This window comes from Chiloscyllium punctatum, chromosome 25 (genome assembly GCF_047496795.1).
Source record: "Chiloscyllium punctatum isolate Juve2018m chromosome 25, sChiPun1.3, whole genome shotgun sequence".
NCBI lineage: Eukaryota > Metazoa > Chordata > Chondrichthyes > Orectolobiformes > Hemiscylliidae > Chiloscyllium > Chiloscyllium punctatum.
In genome coordinates this window covers 70,262,676-70,281,795 of record NC_092763.1, presented here as the reverse complement: position 1 = coordinate 70,281,795, position 19,120 = coordinate 70,262,676, and the positions used below count along the sequence as shown (strand labels likewise).

The window sequence follows — 19,120 nt, the reverse complement described above, 5'->3', positions numbered from 1 at the left end:
AGTGTGTGCTGTATCTCTAGTGTATAACACAACTTATTACCGAGTTTGACTCGCTCCTTATCCGAGGCCAAGAAAGAAATCTCTCCGAGATCGCCGTGATCCCGCTCGATCTCTGGTCAGTTTAATTGGTTCTGATTCAACGTTGTTACACGCCCAGGCGCATTCTATTGGCGGAGATCAACGTTGCCCTGGTTACTGTTGTCAATGTATACTGTGGAAACCAGGGCATGTCGTTGGTAACATGAATACAGCTGAACAACATCTTTAAACAGTAATTTACATAGTTATCAGTCTGTAGCAAAAAAAATTATTTAAAGGAGACAAATTAAACAGCTGCAGGCGTTGGATCTTCCAAAACCGAACCCAGTTCTCATTAAAGTTTTCGGTATGGTACAGACTGACCTGCGAAGTATTTTGAGCATTTTCTGATGTCTCTATCTCATATTTTCAGCCCTTCTCCCTCCCTTATTCATCAGCTTTTTAGTCAATTGAGAGAAGTGGGCAGCGCCAGATGCTTAGAATGGTAAAGAAAAACAAGGCGAGGATGCATTTCATTGGTTAAATAAAACTATGAGAACCGGTTTATTTTATGCAGGGCTTCATGGACCATTTCTCTGAGCTATTAGCGCAACAAGCTAACATTATCGTCGTGGGTGTTCTGGAGAATGCCAAGAGACAGCTTCAGGATTTGCAGCTTGAAGCAGAAAGTAGGGAAGAGACCGGTAAGTCGTTAATAAATGATCCCATTTTGGCGCTGTATTCTACTTCCTAGTTTCTATTTACCAATCATGTTTTCACGCGCCCTCGTTTTCACATAACTAAACCTATGTAGCATGAGCTGTTTCTGTGGCAATTCCTGTGTACATTTTGGCTGGTGCTGCTATCTCTATCGTATTTCTGTTCCAGATTCTGAAGAGTCATGTTGGATTTCAAAGCTTAACATCTGTTTCTCTGTCCACAGAACCTATCAGAACTGCTGAGTTTCTCCAGCATTTTCTGGTTTTATTTACGATTTTCAGCATTAGCAGTACCTTTAAAAAAATTATTTCTATTGTTGTGCATTTTTTTTGCCTCCTTAACCCCCAAGACTGTCTTCAATTGTCACACCTAATTTCACGTCTCTCCTCTCAGGTACACTGACCTCCTAATTTCCTACCTCAGCTCTTCAGCATTCCTTGAACTTCTGCTCTGTAGTCACTGTCTCAGGCTTGATTCCCTGTCGGATAATCCTACGTCTTCCCTATGGCACCTTCCAAAGAGCTCATTGAGGCCCTTGGCACTGGTACATTATGAGCTGCAACCCTAATTTCCCCACCTCACTAAAACCACCAACCTCTCATCCAGTATATTCATCTTGCAAAGCCCTTTCTCATCCAGTTCATATTCCCCATCATCCTCACTGTTCACCTTCTGGATTTTGCCAGGGGGTTGACCTTTCAGAACCCCTCTATACATCTCTCTTCAAAATATCTGTTTATTTGTGAACTTGGCCCTTCCCATTCATTAACATATTGAGATGGGTGCATCACTGTCCTAATAGAAACTTGATATAAAAACTTCCACCTTAATGAATCTTTCTTGTTTGATTTTATTTTTCACCACATAACCCATCAATACAGTCGTGGTGGCAGTTTGGCACATGCCTCTTGTTCTTCAAAACATTAATCATTCATTCCTGGTAAATTAGGGACACAATGGTTAGTGAGGGTAGATGGAATTATGGTGCTTAGGTGTGAGAAATACAACTCACTCACAAATCAGCCTGAGACAAAGCCTTGGAAACAAGAACAATTTATTACGGCCTTGCAAGTACAGGACGCCTCTGCAATCAAGCAAAAATGCATGTGAAAACAAAACATGTAAGCATTCTTATTCAGTTTGCAAGTTGCAGAATCACGCCTCTTTTTTCCCATCCTATCATAAGCCTCACTTGTTTTTTTTCTCTCTTGTTATTTTCTTATCTGGCCATCCTGCTGTCCTTGTATGTCGGCATTCTTTGTTCCTTGTTTGTTACAGCTTGTTCTTTTATCCAGTTTCTCTTATCATACTATAAGCTTTATTGTGAAATGCCCCTGCTGCTGGTTTTTGTGGTCAACTAAAATGCTTTAAAGTTATTTCTTAGTTTAAAACTATTTCTTAAACAAAAACCTCAATATTTGTTAAAATCTTAGCCTTAAGTATGCTGCAAGAATCCCGCAACCGTTTGTGTAATGTTCCCCTTCCTCTCCCCCCACAACACCCCCTCCCCCACCTGCAGAAACTACATTTCTAATCTCCCACAATTCCCCCTTTTTCTTTTTCTCTAACTGTTGTTTCTTCACTTATTAAGTCTCCTTTAATTCATTTTCTTATGTTCTGCCCTCTTACATCTTTTGGCGATGAGGTTCACAATCTTACATTTTACATTTGTGTTGTTCGTCCCTCGAACTCTAGAAGCATTCTTTGACTTTCTCTGTGTTGCATATCACCTGCTGATTGTAAAAGCATCTGATGATTTATTTGGGTTCCTTCCCCAAGGGATGTCATCAGTCAGCTCATTACCCATTTTAGGACATTGAACCCTACCACCAGACCCACTAATATCAATAATCCACAGATAGCTAGATTGACTAACCACCTTCCCCAACCAGTCAATCCCCAATTCCCCCATTCCCATTCTTTTTCGTTCCAGTACCGATTACCGGCCTCCCTTATCTTGGCAATTTTGTCTCGCACATGTTTGGAGATATCAGTAATGTTAGAGGAGACCTCAGGTATGTACGTACTACATTCCTCTCCAATTAGTGCACAGGTACCACCCTTCTCTGCTAGAATATAATCCAGAGCCATCTTGTTCTGAAGGGTCATTAGCCTAGTGGCAATCATTTTGGTCGTTATGGCTGCTACTTGGGATTGGGTTTCGGCCAATGCATCGGCAGTATTGTTGGCCAACTCTTCCAGGGAAGCCGCCAACTTTTGTATTTCTACTCCTACATAGGTATCAAAATCCAGAGGAGGTGATCTCCTTCAGTTACTTTCCGGGTTACTTACCTTACTCCCTGTTTGTTCCGAGGTATTTTTGGGGCTCTCTTTAACAGCCTCAAGTGGGGAATTATATAGGCAAGGTAGCAGCAGCCACTCCAGCCTTTCTGGCTTTGAGGCAGTGTTTAATCAACATCATAACATGCATGCATTCCTATACATTCGGTCACGCAAATGTATTTTTCCCCGGGAATAAATGGATAGGCCTTCAGGCCGCATACCCAATATGTTCCGTTTAATATTCGGGGAATGGTTGTGGCAGTGGCTTGGCTGGTGTAGACATAAGATGATTTTTCTAATCAGAAGGGTGCGGTATCATTCTGATTACAGAAATAAGTGGTATTTACTGCTCCTTTCGGTGGGGAAACTCTAAGGCCGTCGATAGCACCCAGAGTTTTCGGGGCTGGTCAAGGGAACCATCCTGCAAAGTTATAATTACCCCTTTCAAATCTCCAAGTTGTATCATTTGAGCCTGAGTCAAATTGTTGTACATCGTACACTTCTTCTTTGGTAAGTGGTATTACCGTGAGAGGAATTCTGGATTCCCCATGGTGTGGGATCTCCGCACATACCCAACAGTCGGTATACCCCTTTAGTTTATCATAATTCTGACATAAAGCGGTAAAATGATTTTTCCCACCCCCCTTGGCAGCTAGCACCAATATTATCGTGACAACATAAAGCTGACCACTCATTTCAGCTCACAACCCTATCTGTCTATTCCCTAATCCTTTGTATGCCAGGGAGGAGTGAGTCCATGCAACACTTACAATTGTTTTGGGATACTGTTTTTTTTAACCAATACTTAATAGTCTCTTATCTCAGTCCATTCTTTTTGCTCAGCTTGATTTTTGGAGGGTTGTCTGTAGGATGAGCTTGCTACTCTGCCGAAGGGGAAGGAGCGACCACGGGGCCCTTAAAACGAGTGTGATGATGCCACCCTTTTTCAGCAGTTCTGACGGCTGTTTCAGTAATCAGGAGGGTTAGGAACGGTCCCTCCCAGCTTGGGTGCAGTTTGGTATCTTTTCAGGTCTTTATCAGGACCCAATCACCTGGTCGTATCCGATGTACTGCGAACTCAATGGAGGTGTCTGGGTCAACAGACCCTTCTTCCTAAGGACAGACAAAGAAGAGCCACAATATAGTTCTTTAAAAACTTATCATTGAAATCTACAGTTGGTAATTCCCCTCTTCCACCCAAGAAAGGTAATCCAAACATCATCTCATAAGGAGAGAGGCCAATATCACGCCTAGGCGCAGTCCTAATGCGTAGCAACGTGATAGGTAAACATTTTGTCCATGGTAATCGAGTCTCTAGGACTAGCTTAGACAATTGCTTCTTTCAGGTTTGATTCATTCGTTCCACCCATCCAGAGGAAGGCGGGTGCCAAGGAGTGTGGAATTCTCAAGAGATTTCTAATCCCGCCATTACTTCTTATAGGATCTTAGAGGTAAAATGGCTACCTTGGTCTGAATCTATACTTTCCACCACTCCATATCGAGGAATTATATTTTCTAAAAGAGTTTTCACTACTCCTTTCGAGGTAGCTGAGGACATTGGAAATGCCTCCACCCACCCAGTTAGGTGATCCATTAGGACTAATAAGTACTTTTGTTTCCCTACTGGGGGTAATTCTGTGTAATCTACCTGTGTTCTTTGAAAAGGTCTTACCCCAGGGTTTCTTCCACCTCTTGGCCCCCCTCTCATTACTTTCTTATTAATCTTTTGGCAAGTCGGGCATCCTGCGCATACCTGCTTGGCTAATGTGTATATCCCTTTACATCCGTACTTCCTTAACACTATGTCACACATAGCTTGGGAGCCCCAATGACTGCCTTGGTGCAAGGTGGTTAGGATGTTTCTCATGACTGGTTTACTTAATAACTCCCTTCCATTTGGGAGGATCCATCTTCCTTGGGTTGTCTTATTAGCCCCCATTTCCTGGAATTCCTTTTCCTCCTCTTCTGTGTACACGGGGTTCACGGAAGGGGACTCCATTATGGGTGTGAGAACCCGTATTTTTATTACTGTATGGCTCATAGCTGCCTCTTTGGCTGCCTCATCTGCTAGCCTATTCCCTCTTGCTTCTAGAGTGTTCCCCTTCTAATGCCCAGGTACATGGACTATAGCTATTTCCCAGGGTATTTCCAAATTTTTCAACATTTGTCCAATCAACTCTTTGTGTATCAATTCCTTTCCCTGGCTATTGATTAGTCCATGTTCTTGCCATATTTTTCCGAAGGTATGTACCACCCCATAGGCATACTTAGAGTCGGTGTAAATTGTCCCATCTCGGTTCTCTAATTGTTTTAAAGCTTGGTTTAATGCATACAACTCACAAGTGTGGGCCGACCATGCATTAGGCAACCGGTCAGCCTCAACCGTTCGATTCTCATTACCGTCCACTACTGCATATTCATTGTGTCTTTTTCCTTGTACTACTCTTGATGATCTGTCTATAAACAGTCTGTCCCCGTCATGTAAGGGGATATCCTTTAGGTCCTGTCTAACTTTGGTTTGATACTCTGATATCCAGGTAGTCATGGTCTAATTCTCGTTTGTCCAGAGGTTCTCCTTCCATAGGAAGGTAGCTGGATTTAGACTGGTGTCTGTTGCTAACACAAGGTCATCTCTCTCCATCAGGATGACTTCATATTTTAAGATTCGTGAGTCTGTCAACCATCTCCCTGCCTTTTGGTTTAACATAGTTCTAACTTGATGGGGGGTACTAATAACTAGTGCCCTTCCAAATGTAAGTTTACAGCTTTCTTCTACCAGTATGGCAGTGGCTGCTACTGCCTGTATACATTCAGGCCGTCCTCTCGAGACAGGGTCCAAGATCTTGGACAGGAAGGCTATGGGCTATCTCTTTCCCCCTCCTTTCTGGGTTAACACTCCTAAGGCTGCTCCATCATTTACTGTCACAAAAAGGTGGAATGGCTTATCTAGGGAGGGAAGGGCCAACACCAGAGCTCGTATTAGACTACGCTTCAACTCATGTAACCCTTCCTTTTCCTCTTCTGTCCAGTGCAGTCTTTCATGTTCAGATTCTGTCAATTTGTAATATAACCCCTTCGTTTTCTGGGCATATGCCTCTATCCATAGTCTACAATAGCCCACCAGCCCCAAGAACTTCCGTAATTCTTGTTTGGTGGTCGGAAGGGGGCAGTTCTAGTATCCCTTTAATTCTCTCAGGGTTAATGCGCCTAGTGCCCTCACTAATAAGGTGTCCTAAGTATTTCACCTCTTTCTCTACTTATTGCAATTTATTCCTAGATACTCTTAAACCCTGTTGCCCTAGGAAATTTAACAGTCTATTGGTGGCTAAACTCACGTCATCTCTCTTTTGTCCTGATACAAGTAAATCGTCCACATGTTGTAACAATGACGTTCCCCGAGGCATTTTATGTTGTTCCAGGACCTGTTCCAGTACTTGCCCGAATAGATTAGGTGATTCTGTGAATCCCTGGGGAAGTACCGTCCATCAGAACTGTTGTTTTCTACCAGTGTATGGGTTATCCCATTCAAAAGCAAACATGTTGTGGCTTTCTGGGGCCAGAGGGCAAGCCCAGAATGCACCTTTTAAATCTATTACACTAAACCAGTGGTGGTTACACGGTATTTTGCCTAGCAAAGTATATGGATTAGGTACCACCGGGTGTTTTGTTCGAACCAATTGGTTCAATGCCCTAAGATCCTGCACCAATCGATGGGTTCCATCTCGTTTGCAGACGGGCAGTATTGGGATATTAAAGGGCGACACACCTGGTTCTAACAGTCCAGTTTTTACCAAAGAATCTATAACTGGTTGCAGACCTCTACGGCCTTCCAACGATATAGGGTATTGTCTAACCCGGACCGTCTCATCTTCTTGAGTCAATGTAATCACCAACTGAGTAATATTTGCCCTGTGTTATCCGCTTTCACCCACACGTCAGGGCTGATTGGTTTTTCTTCACTTGGTGTTAACATAGCCATCGTTACAGTTACTGCACTATCCTCCACCCCAATTTTTAAGACCAGAAATATAATCAAATCCCTACCTAATAGATTACTTCCAATGTCAGGAATATATAGTAATTGTCCTATCACTTCCTCATCATTTCTTCTAATTAGGGTTGGTTCAAAAATAGGCACCAAGAGTTCTTCGCCTTTTACTCCGGAAACCTTAAGATACTCCTTAGTCAATTTAACACCGGTAGGTCTAAAACTTAGGGATGACCGTGCCGCTCCCGTGTCCATCAAAAATACTACCTCCTCCCCTTCAGGTCCCACCTTTAAATTTATCAAGGGTTCCCGGTGGGTCTCAGGAGGAAGGAACCCCTGACTCCCCTATCCCTCATCGAAGGTCATTAGGGAAACGGTTTCCCTTTCTCGTGCTAATCCTGGGCATTCCTGTTTAAAATGCCCCACTTTCCCGCAATGGTAACACCCTGCCTGTTGCCTCCTTTCCCGGGTGTCCGACCTTTGTGTTTCATGTCCTCCCCTACCCTTCCTGTTATCCCCTGATCCCAGTCTCCTTTTTGTTATTTCTTCTTCTGCCTCCACCATCATTTTGTCTTTCTGTTTCTGCTTCTCATCTTCCCTTTTCACATACACTTTCTGTGCCTCACGTCACAGTTCTTCCATCTGTCTTTCACTCCATCCATCTAATTTCTGTAATTTCTTTTGTATGTCCGGCCATGATTTAGTTACAAACTCGACGTTTAAGAGTCCCTGTGCTATCGGATTATCGGGATCCATTCCCGAATACTTCCTTGTGGCCTCCTTGAGCCTTTTAAGAAATGCAGAAGGGGTTTCATCCTTCTCTTGTCGTACTTCAAAGGCCTTAACAAAGTTTTGTGATCTCAGTGCTGCCTCTTTAATTCCTAATATTACCATTTCTCGTAGATCCCGCATTGACTCCCTATCTTCTCTGTCATTATTTTGCCAATGAGGGTCAACATTTGGGAATTTCTGTTCTGCTGGGGCCCCTTCTTCCCCAACTGGGTGCTTCTTTTCCCATTCCTGTAAAGCCACTCTCCTAATCATACCTCGTTCTTCCCCTGAAAATAACGTTCCTAAAACTGCCATCAGTTCTCCCCAGGTGTATAAATTAGGCCCTAGGAATTGATCTAATTGTTCGGCTAGTCCAACCGGATCCTCTATTAAACTTTTTATTTCCTTTTTTAAAGACCCTAACTTCACTGCTAGTTAAGGGAGCGTTTACATATCCGGTTGTACCTTCCCCAATCGGAACCTCTCGTAAAGGACATAATTTTATATTTTCCATTATCTCTGCCTCTCCTTTACGTGTGGTGGATCGAGTGATTCTGAGCTCCCCCCCCCAGGTTCTGCATCTTTTAGTTCAGAGTCCGTTCCCCTCTCTGTGTCTGCACTCGGTTCTACTTCGGGAGCTGTAGGCTCATTCCGGGGAGTAGTATATGGGGGCAGCAAACATGTTAAGGGATCCCATTGTGGCTTCCTTTGTTCATTCTTTTTCTGTTCTTTCCCTGATTCCTCCGTATTCATGGGACATAATTTTACTCCCGCGCTCCCTATCCAACAAGCCGCATAATCGGACTCTTTTTGACTGTACGGTTCTTTTTGATTGATATATATATTAAGATCTTGACACAGCCAATCCTCATCGGACCCATATTTGGGCCAAAAAAAATACCAGGCGCCTTAATACTTTCTCTAGTCCAAACGAAACAGCAATAGTTTATCATTGTAGCCTTATCTTTTTCCCGCGTCCGGGAGTTGTGTTCCCAATTACCCAACATTCTCCCCAAAGGACTGTCGGGTGGGATATATCCCCCTTTAACGTTATTTACAGATCGATCGTTACCCAGGCAACTCCCCGTGCGTCCCGTTATTGCTAATTTAATTAATCTTAACAAGGTCCGGTGTCACCTTCTTCCACACCACCTTCAGGGCCCTGACTTGAGTAAGGGACCTTACTCATCCGATTAATCTGACCAATTATACGCTTTTTGAGACTTTAACTGTTTTCCATAAATCACTTTTATGTAAGGATAAAAGAGAGTAGTTAGAAACTGATAGTAAGGCAGCCATGACCTGTAAAAAGAACAGAATTTAACAATTTATTTCATAATCTGTAAAATCCTTAACCTTAAAAAAAGGTCTCTTTTCTTACCTTGGTTTGTGCACAGAGTTACCTGGTCATTTTGGTGCACCCCGTCCCGCGGCAGTTCCTGCAGCAAATACTGCTGCCCCCGGTCGCCCGGATATATCCTTTAAGACCTTTCCCTACCCGGCTCTTGTGCACAAGAGTTGCCCGACCGAATCCGCCGTGTCTGCCCGCCTTGTTTCCAGGGTCTCCCAGTCCAGATCGTTCTTGCCCAAACCGCGAACGACAAGCAAGGGAGTCGGAGATCACCAAAATCGGTGAGATGCACCTCCCCTGTCGTCCCAAGAGTGTCGAGCGGTTGGAGTTTTGGACCCCAGAATGAGGCCCCCAATTGTGAGAAACAGAACTCACTCACAAATCAGCCTGAGACAAAGCCTTGGAAACAAGAACAGTTTTATTATGGCTTTGCAAGTACCGGACGCCTCTGCAATCAAACAGAAATGCGCTCGAAAACAAAACATGTCAGCATTCTTATTCAGTTTGCAAGTTGCGGAATCGCACCTCCCTTTTCCCATCCTATCATAACTCGATTACCTCACTTGTTTTTTTCTCTCTCTAGTTATTTTCTTATCTGGCCGTCCTGCTGTCCTTGTATGTCGGCATTCTTTGTTCCTTGTTTGTTACAGCTTGTTCTTTTATCCAGTTTCTCTTATCATACTATAAGCTTTATTGTGAAATGCCCCTGCTGCTTATTTTGTGGTCAACTACAACACTTTAAAGTTATTTCTTAGTTTAAAACTATTTCTTAAACAAAATCCTCTATATTCATTAAAATCTTAGCCTTAAGTATGCTGCAAGAATCCTGCGACCATTTGTGTAATGTCCCCCCCTCAACAACACCCCCTCCCCCACCTGCAGAAACTATATTTCTAATCTCCCACATTATGCCACATTCAGTACAACCATGACCTCATTGAATAACAGAACTGGCTTGAGGGGCCAAATGGCCTTCTCTTGCTCTTAACTTGTATGTCTGTAATACATCTTGGTCACTTCCTCCTCCTTTGAGAATTGCACCTTGTTTCACCCTTGCATTCCTCTTTCAAAATCACCATTCTGTACCTCCCATGCATGAAAAATGTTTTAGATTAGATTATTTACAGTGTGGAAACAGGCCCTTCGGCCCAACAAGTCCACACCGCCCCTCTGAAGTGCAACCCACCCATACCCCTACATTTACCCCTTACCTAACACTACGGGCAATTTAGAATGGCCAATTCACCTGACCTGCACATCTTTGGACTGTGGGAGGAAACCGGAGCACCCGGAGTAAACCCACACAGACACGGGGAGAACGTGCAAACTCCACACAGTTAGTCACCTGAGGCGGGAATTGAACCCGGATCTCTGGCGCTGTGAGGCAACAGTGCTAACCACTGTGCCACCGTACTGCCGAAAAGTGTATAAGTCTTGCTAAGATTTGCTTTCCCAAAATGTAGCACCTTGCATTTTTCTCCATCTGCCACTTCTCAGCCCATTGGCCCATCTGATCAAGATCCTGTTGTAATTTGAGGTAACCCTCTTTGCTGTCCACGACACCTCCAATTTTGGTGTCATCTGCAAACTTCCTAACTGTACCTCTTATGCTCACATCCAAATCATTTTTGTAAATGGCAAAAAGTAGAGGGCCCAGCACCTTGTGGCACTCCACTGGTCACAGGCCTCCAGTCTGAAAAACAACCTTCCACCACCACCCTCTGTCTTCTAACTTTGAGCCAGTTCTGTATCCAAATGTCTATTCTCCCTGTATTCCATGAGATCTAACCTTGCTAATCAGTCTCCCATGGGGAACCTTGTTGCATGCCTTACTGAAGTCCATATAGATCACATCTACCGCTCTGCCCTCATCAATCCTCTTTGTTACTTCATCAAAAAACTCAATCAAGTTTGTGAGATAGGATTTCCCATGCACAAAGCCATGTTGACTATCCCTAATCAGTCCTTGCCTTTCCAAATACATGTACATCCTGTCCCTCAGGATTCCCTTCAACAACTTGCCCACCACTGAGGTCAGGCTCACTGGTCTGTAGTTCCCTTACTTGTCCTTACCACCCTTTTTAAACAGTGGCACCACATTTACCAACCTCCAGTCTACTGGCATCTCACCTGTGACCATCGATGATACAATTATCTCAGCAAGAGGCCCAGCAATTACTTCTCTAGCTTCCCACAGAGTTCTCGGGTACACCTGATCAGGTCCTGGGGATTTATCCACCTTTAACCATTTCAAGACATCCAGCACTTCCTCCTCTGTAATCTGGACATTTTGCAAGATGTCACCATCTATTTCCCTACAGTCTATATCTTCCATATCCTTTTCCACAGTAAATACTTATGCAAAATACTTATTTAGTATCTCCTCCATTTTCTGTGGCTCCACACAAAGGCTGCCTTGCTGATCTTTGAGGGGCCGTATTCTCTCCCTAGTTACCCTTTTGTCCTTAATATATTTGTAACAACCCTTTGGATTCTCCTTAATTTTATTTGCCAAAGCTATCTCGTGTCCCCTTTTTGCCCTCCTGATTTTCCTCTTAAGTGTACTCCTACTTCCTTTATACTCTTCTAAGGATTCACTCGATCTATCCTGTCTATACCTTACATATGCTTCCTTCTTTGTCTTAACCATAGTCAGTGAAAGAATGAAGAATTGTCAGAATTAAATGGTCATTCAGTTCAGAACAGTGTACTTCGTTTCGTATGTGGTGTAGTTTCAATACAATAGGCTGTATATATAAATTCAAATTTTTAAAATTAAATTAATGTTTCTTGTCATTAATATCTTCAAACAATTCGTCAAACACTTCTATCATTTGCATATTTTTCTTCTAGAAGAACAGCCCAGTTTCCAAGTCAGTAACATCGAATGGGTTACAAACAAGGACTTCACAGTTGCCATTGGAGCAAAACAAATAGAAGAATATATTTCTGTAAGTTTTCCACATACTTGATGAGTGATCCACAGGATTGTTCTATTCTGTGGTTTCTGTTTTTTTACCTTTTACTTTGTCTGTCACCCAACCTTCTTTACTGCAGTGCTGAAAATGTGTTGCTGGAAAAGCACAGCAGGTCAGGCAGCATCCAAAGAGCAGGAGAATCGACATTTCGGGCATGAGCCCTTTTTCAGGACTCATGACCGAAACGTCAATTCTCCTGCTCCTTGGATGCTGCCAGACCTGTTGTGCTTTTCCAGCAACACATTTTCAGCTCTGATCTCCAGCATCTGCAGTCCTCACTTTCTCCTCGAAGTTCTTTACTGCAGTGCCTTTTATATATGAAACCTTCCACAGCAAATATACAAGATCCAGTACAATACAGCACAGGAACAAGCCCTTCAGCCCACCAAACCTGTGCCGATTTCATATCCTTATTTAGGCCCAGTACTTATGCCCATTCGCAGTTTCTATCTCTCTGTTTTTCTGCAATTTATGTGTCTATCAAGATATGCCTCAAACATTGCTCATGTGCCTGCTTTCACCACCTCCACTGGCCGTGTGTTATAGGCACCCACCACCCTGTGTGAAAAATTTAACCCATGCTTTTCCCGTAAACTGTCCCCCTCTCACTTTGAACCTCTACCCTCTTGTAGTTGACCTTTCCATCTTGGGAAAATGCCTCTATCTCTCCAACCATGCCTCATAATTTTGTAGACTTCCGTCAGGTCACCACATTTTGAGTGAAAATAATCCAACCTCTCTTTCTAACTAAAATTCTCTAGACCAGGAAATATCATGGTAAACCTTCCTTTCATCCTCTCCAATGTCCTTCTGGTAGTGTGGTGACCAGAACTGCACGCAATATTCCAAATGTGGTCTAACTAAAAGTTTTATACAACTGCAAAGTAACTTGCCAACTTTTATGTTCAATGTACTGGCCAATGAAGGTAAGTATGCCTTCCTGACCACCTTATCCACTTATTTTGCCAATTTCAGGGTTGTGTAGACCTGTATGCCCAGATCCTTCCATATGTCAATGCTTCTAAGGGTTCTGCTATTTTATTATATAATTCGTACCTGAATTTAATCTTCCAAAATGCATCACCTCGCATTTGATTAGATTACTTAGTGTGGAAACAGGCCCTTCGGCTCAAAAGGTCCACATTGACCTGCCAAAGAGCAACCCACCCAGAACCATTCCCCTACATTTACCCCTTCACCTAACACTACAGGCAATTTAGCATGGCCAATTCACCTAACCTGCACATCTTTGGACTGTGGGAGGAAACCGGAGCACCCGGAGGAAACCCACGCAGACACGGGGAGAATGTGTCTAACTTCGCACAGACAGTTGCCTGAGGCTGGAATTGAACCCGGGTCTCTGGTGTTGTGAGGCAGCAGTGCTAACCACTGTGCCTGGTAAACGTCTGGATTAAACTCCATCTGCCATTTCTCTGTCCAAATCTGCAAATTATAGACACCCTGCTTGGTTCTCAGCTTATCAGATTTTTGACCAGTTTCTTAAATATGTATAATGAGGACAAAATTGAAATAGGAGTGATGGCAGGTGGGGAGAGTATTTTATAACTTACAAAACCTCTTGTGGGTTTCATTTCTTGACAGTAAAGTAGCTGTTAATATGAGTTATGTTGTACACTAACAGACATGGGAGTTTTCCAATTGCTGGCTTCATTGCCTAGACTACCTGAAAGAGGAGGAGCTGGAATACCGTATTCAACATCATTATCGTGTACGATGGAGTATACCAACTCGGAGAAAGCCCATCCCACGAGCAACAGCCTCTACTTACTTTATCATAGAAATCTCTAAAGTTAAACCACCAGTGAGTAAATAAGCATAGTAAATCCATTCTCTTTTCTGATGAATTTTTACATGATATGTGGTTAGCACTCTAAGGCTTCCATTGAGACATCTGAAACCAGTAACTGTGGCATTCTGAGGCTGGGATCTTCAAGGTGAATTTTTGTGTTTCATTTTGTTATAGGATGTTCTATAAGAATCAAAACCAGTAAAATCTGTATGAGGAAAAGGTTGATTGTGAGTGCCAAAGAGGTCATTATGAATTCACCACAAACTAGCAATCATTGCCTTTATACGTTAAGTTAAAAATCACGCAACACCAGGTTATAGTCCAACAGGTTTAATTGGAAGCACTGGCTTTTGGAGTGCCACTCCAACAACCACCTGATGAAGGAGCGGTGCTCTGAAAGCTAGTCCTTCCAATTAAACCAGTTGGACTATAACCTGGTGTTGTGTGATTTTTAACTTTGTACACCCCGAGTCCAACATCAGCATCTCCAAATCATTTATACGTTAAACCTTTGCAGACACAACCCTTTAATTTGATCTATTATTATTGCATGTACTGAGATACAGTGGAAAATATTATTTTGTGTGCTATCCAGACAAATCATACCTTACATGAAATAACTCCACAGAGGCTGGTATTCCGTCACCAAGTCACCCTTTATCTACATATGCATGGTACTTGACACTGGTCTGCTTTCCTCCCAGCCAGATCTCAGAGGTAACATAACCTCTCAGACTCTTGTTGAGATTTGTTAGGCAGAGCTCCTTGATTGGGCCAAGTTAACAGCTCCAATCAGAGAACTCATATTTTATGAGGTCCAGCTGGCTGACCTTATTACAATCACTACATAAGTAGATCAGGGTAATAGAACAGAAGACTGAATGTAGTGATACAGTTTTAGAGAAGGTGCAGAGAAAGTTTAATTCTCATATGAGGTCTGTTCAAAGTCTGACAACAGCTGGGAAGATGCTGTTCTTGAATCTGTTGGTATGTGTTTTCAAAGTTTTTGTAACCTGATGGAAAAAAGTGGAAGGGTCTATTCTTAGTGATAGATAATCCATTATTAATTAAACTGGTATTTTCAGCAGTAAATATAGTAGGAGTCCACAATTTGAGAACCTCTTCAACTTCAGGTCACGGGTTTCTGCAGTGGGTCATGTTGTCAGTAAATGGAACCATTTCTGATCTTCAGAAACTTGGGCACATGGGGAAGAATGTCTTGTGAGGTAATGGGACCTGGATTGAAGGATTTTCTTCCTCTCTTTCCTTTTTTTGCTGCAGTCTGCCTAATCTTTAAGTTGTTTGGACTTGCAATTGTCGCCATTTTGAATAATGTGTAACAAGCTCCTCCCACTCATTAATGTCAATGTTGCTGCACTTCAAGGAAAGCTTCAGAGTATCTGTGTCATATTTCCTTTGTTCACCTGAACCTCTGGCCATATCAGAGATGAGAACATGGGGTAAAGCTAAAAGATGCAATATGTTCAGAGGGACCTTTTCCAATGATTACAAGACATAATTCTCCACAATCACTGAGTGAACGCTGGTTTCTCCACATTGATTAGATTACTTACTTAGTGTGGAAACAGGCCCTTCAGCCCAGCAAGTCCACACCGACCCTCCGAAGAGCAACCCACCCAGACCCATTCCCTTACACCTAACACTATGGGCAATTTAGCATAGCCAATTCACCTAACCTGCACATTTTTGGACTGTGGGAGGAAATTGGCGCACCCAGAGAATACCCACGCAGACATGGGGAGAATGTGCAAACTCCACACAGACAGTTGCCTGAGGCAGTTGCTTGATCCTGACTGAAACTGAGGTTTTCAATTCTGCCCGTCAGAAAAATGTGAGAAATGTTTCTTTGATCCTTGAACTCCCCCCCCAATAAACATTTATCAACATATCTCATCAGTGTCAACATTAACATTAATGGAGAGACAATGACCTGGTGCCATCACTAGACTATTAATCCAGAAACTCAGCTAATATTCTGGGGATCCAGGTTTAAATCCCACTGTGGCAGATGATTGAATTCAAATTTCATTTTAAAAAAAAGTCTGGAATTTTAAATCTCCTGATAACCATTAAATCAATGTTGATTGTCATAAGAACCCATCTGGTTCACTAATGTCCTTCAGGGAAGAAAATCTACCAGCCTTTCCTGGTCTGGCCTACATGTGACTCCAAATTCACAGTCCTGTGGTTGACTCTCAGTTACCTCTAGACAATTAGGGATGGGCAATGTATGCTGGTCCAGCAGTGACATTCACATCCAATGAGCAAATAAAAAAACAGGCATAATTTGAAAGGTTACAACATGGTGCCTTTTAATTTATGATGCACTGACAACTTGAAGAATTAAGTTAAAGTGGTGACAAGTACATAATTTAATTAATATGATATACAGTGTATGTTACTTGCAAATTTGAAAAGAAACATAGTATCAGTCACTTTATTGAAGGTGAACCTTTGTTTTCTTTTAGATTTTCCCAGTTGAAGTTTACTTTTATTTTGAATCAAACAGACTTCTACACAGGTAAATAGTTTATTGAAAATTGTAGCAATTGTTTAGGTGTTGAAACTCATTCCCAACTGGAGTGTCGTTGGCATTTTTTTCCCACCTCTTGATCCCCTGAGAAATTATAGTGAGCTGCCTTCTTCATGAGTAGTGCTTTTGCAAATAAATGATTGGCTTGCTAGATCACTTTGGAAGACTAGGAATCAATCAAATTGGTGTTGGGCTGGCAGGACACACAAGCCAGAATGGGCTTAAACAGCCAATTTTGTCCCTTAAAGGTCTTCAGTGACGCAACTGGATTATGATGACAAACTGGCAGCTTCACAGTCACTTTATGTAACATATTGGGATTTGAAATCAGGCTCTTAGTGGATTGATTTGAACTACAATTAATTTCAGGACTTCATCTTCCCTGGGTACAGTATAATCAGAGAATGGTTACAGCACAGAAGGCAACTCAGCCGTCGCATTCCCCAGTCTTTTGGATGTTGCAGTCCCACAGATATTTTCTGTTTCAGGTCCTTATGCAGTGGGGTGTTACCTGACAACTGTGGATACAGTTACTGAATATATAGAAGGTTCCCTTGTATTACATAGAGCATGCATTTTCAACTTGCAGGCATTTTGAAGTCAAGATTTTATATCTAAAAATGTAATTCCCTTTTACTGTTGGTCACAGCCATTCTTCCCTGTGATAATATTGTTAAACCATGTGACATGGTTTTCAGTATGATAGGGAGGGTGAGGTTTTACAACAGACATAAACAAGCTCTTCCCTGCCACAGAGTCCTTTTCTAAATTGACTGTCAGCAGATTACTTCATGAACTGATTCTCTATTAACCACCACAGAGGAAAGGAAATTACGCCACCTTCAGCTTCCTCCCACACGATGGTTTTCACTGCAATGTTTGATATCTTGACATTTGCTTTATTGTAATGGGATAATAGTGCAAAACCAATCTAGTCTTTGAGAAGTTTAAACCATTAAACATGGATCATATGCTATCTGATCTGTGAAAGCTTAAATCCTAACAAAGGTTCAAATTACATTCTGAAGAGGGAGCAAAGTTCAAACATAGAGAAACTCAAAAACATTAAAATACAGAAATCACTTTTTAAAATATGGCTTTGCTGCTCATGGGTAGATTCCATGTTCACAAAAAACATGGATTATTTTGTCCTCGTAGAGATTGGTATTGCTTAATGGCATATGTTTTTGAAAGATTATATAACTATTTAACTTGAGTGAGTACTGTGATGTTATTTACACTGGAGTTCTTCTGTATCTTGTATTGGTCTCAAAAGCAAGAAGAAAATTTACTTTCAGTTGCTTGGTTTTACAGAATTTCAATGTTGCTGAACAAAAAGATGCAGTGCCAAAGCTTTTTTGTCTTGCACTTATTAAGTCAGGATTGCTAAATGACTGAAAAGTGCCCAGTTTACCCCAAATTACCAGCATCAGTTTCTTTAGCTTACCGACCAATGACTTTTAGCAGCAAGTAAAAATTATATTGTTGTTTTCATAAATGGTTTGTGTGTGGACAATACTGAAATAATTTTGAGCAAATTAAAGCATTTTGTTCTTTTCTTTAGACCTGGTAAATCAAGATTCAGAGAAAAATGGCTAAAAGACATCATCGAAAGCAAAATTATATTAATGGAACAAGTGACCTTTTAGAATGTTTTTGCAAGTGTACTTTTGTGTATAAAGGAGAGAAAATAAATAGATTTCTATCTCTTTATTAAATGTTTTTTTCTAACTTTTTGTCTTTTCAAAGATATAACTTGCTGTGATGGGTCCATGGGCTCTGGTTGCTTTCTGCCCCCACTCTTCCCAAGTTACTTATATTTATTTCAGTCCCAATGGTGAGGTGCAAGGCTTTTCAGAACTCAGTTCTCTCAGCAAGTTTTGAGAAGACTTGTAAGCTCAGGTTGAGGTTCTGGATGTAGGTTTGCTCGCTCAGCTGGAAGGTTCATTTCCAAATACTTTGTCACCATACTAGGTAACATCTTCAGTGGGTCTCCAGGCGAAGCACTGCTGATAATTCCTGCTTTCTATTTATATGTTTGGGATTCTTTGAGTGATAGAAATAATATAGATAAAGCAGGAATTATCAGCAGTGTTTCGCCTGGAGGCCCACTGAAGATGTTATCTGGTAGGGTGACGAAACGTCTGGAAATGAACCTTCCAGCTCAGCGAGCAAGCCTACATCCAGAACTCAGTCCTCTTTCTGAGGGTGCTTATTCATGGGTGTGCTGTAAACAATATCTGTTTTACCTTCCCCTAGTGGGTATTCTAGTCATGTGGGTGGTTTCATTCTCATTAAGATAACGGCAGAGAAAGCTGATGTTCTGTGATATCCATTTTCCACTAGAGATTGCCAAGAATGGAGATTAATTTGGATGATCATTTCTTAGCCAAAAACAGAGATGAGGACAGTATAATACCAGTGCCCCAGTTAGCTATAATATTAGTCATGAATTAAAACCAACATATTTTGGTTTTGTACAGCCCTCTACATGATAAAGCAGAATTATTATTTAACATTGCATAACTTTTAAAACTCAGTGGATGTGAAAGAAACTTAAGGAAAACATTATTTAATTCAATAGCTGAATAAACTTGCTTGCAGTGTTATTGTTTTGATAAATGTCTGGGTGAAGACATCAAAATTT

The 19,120-nt window shown here is 41.8% G+C and overlaps 1 protein-coding gene across 2 annotated transcripts; it reads left to right on the top strand.

The window, feature by feature from the left end:
- The first annotated feature begins 230 nt into the window (after positions 1 to 230).
- akap14 (A-kinase anchoring protein 14) lies at positions 231 to 18,154 on the top strand. 2 transcript variants are annotated; one of them, XM_072595508.1, is made up of 6 exons: positions 231 to 385; positions 596 to 722; positions 11,985 to 12,082; positions 13,752 to 13,931; positions 16,409 to 16,461; positions 18,038 to 18,154. In XM_072595508.1, the coding sequence occupies exons 2-6, from the start codon at positions 602 to 604 to the stop codon at positions 18,120 to 18,122; spliced, it is 537 nt and encodes a 178-aa protein (XP_072451609.1). In that variant the 5' UTR covers positions 231 to 385; positions 596 to 601; the 3' UTR covers positions 18,123 to 18,154. The 2 variants fall into 2 exon arrangements, with proteins under 2 accessions (XP_072451609.1, XP_072451608.1); XM_072595507.1 differs by having other exon boundaries at positions 231 to 722.
- The last annotated feature ends 966 nt before the right edge of the window (positions 18,155 to 19,120 follow it).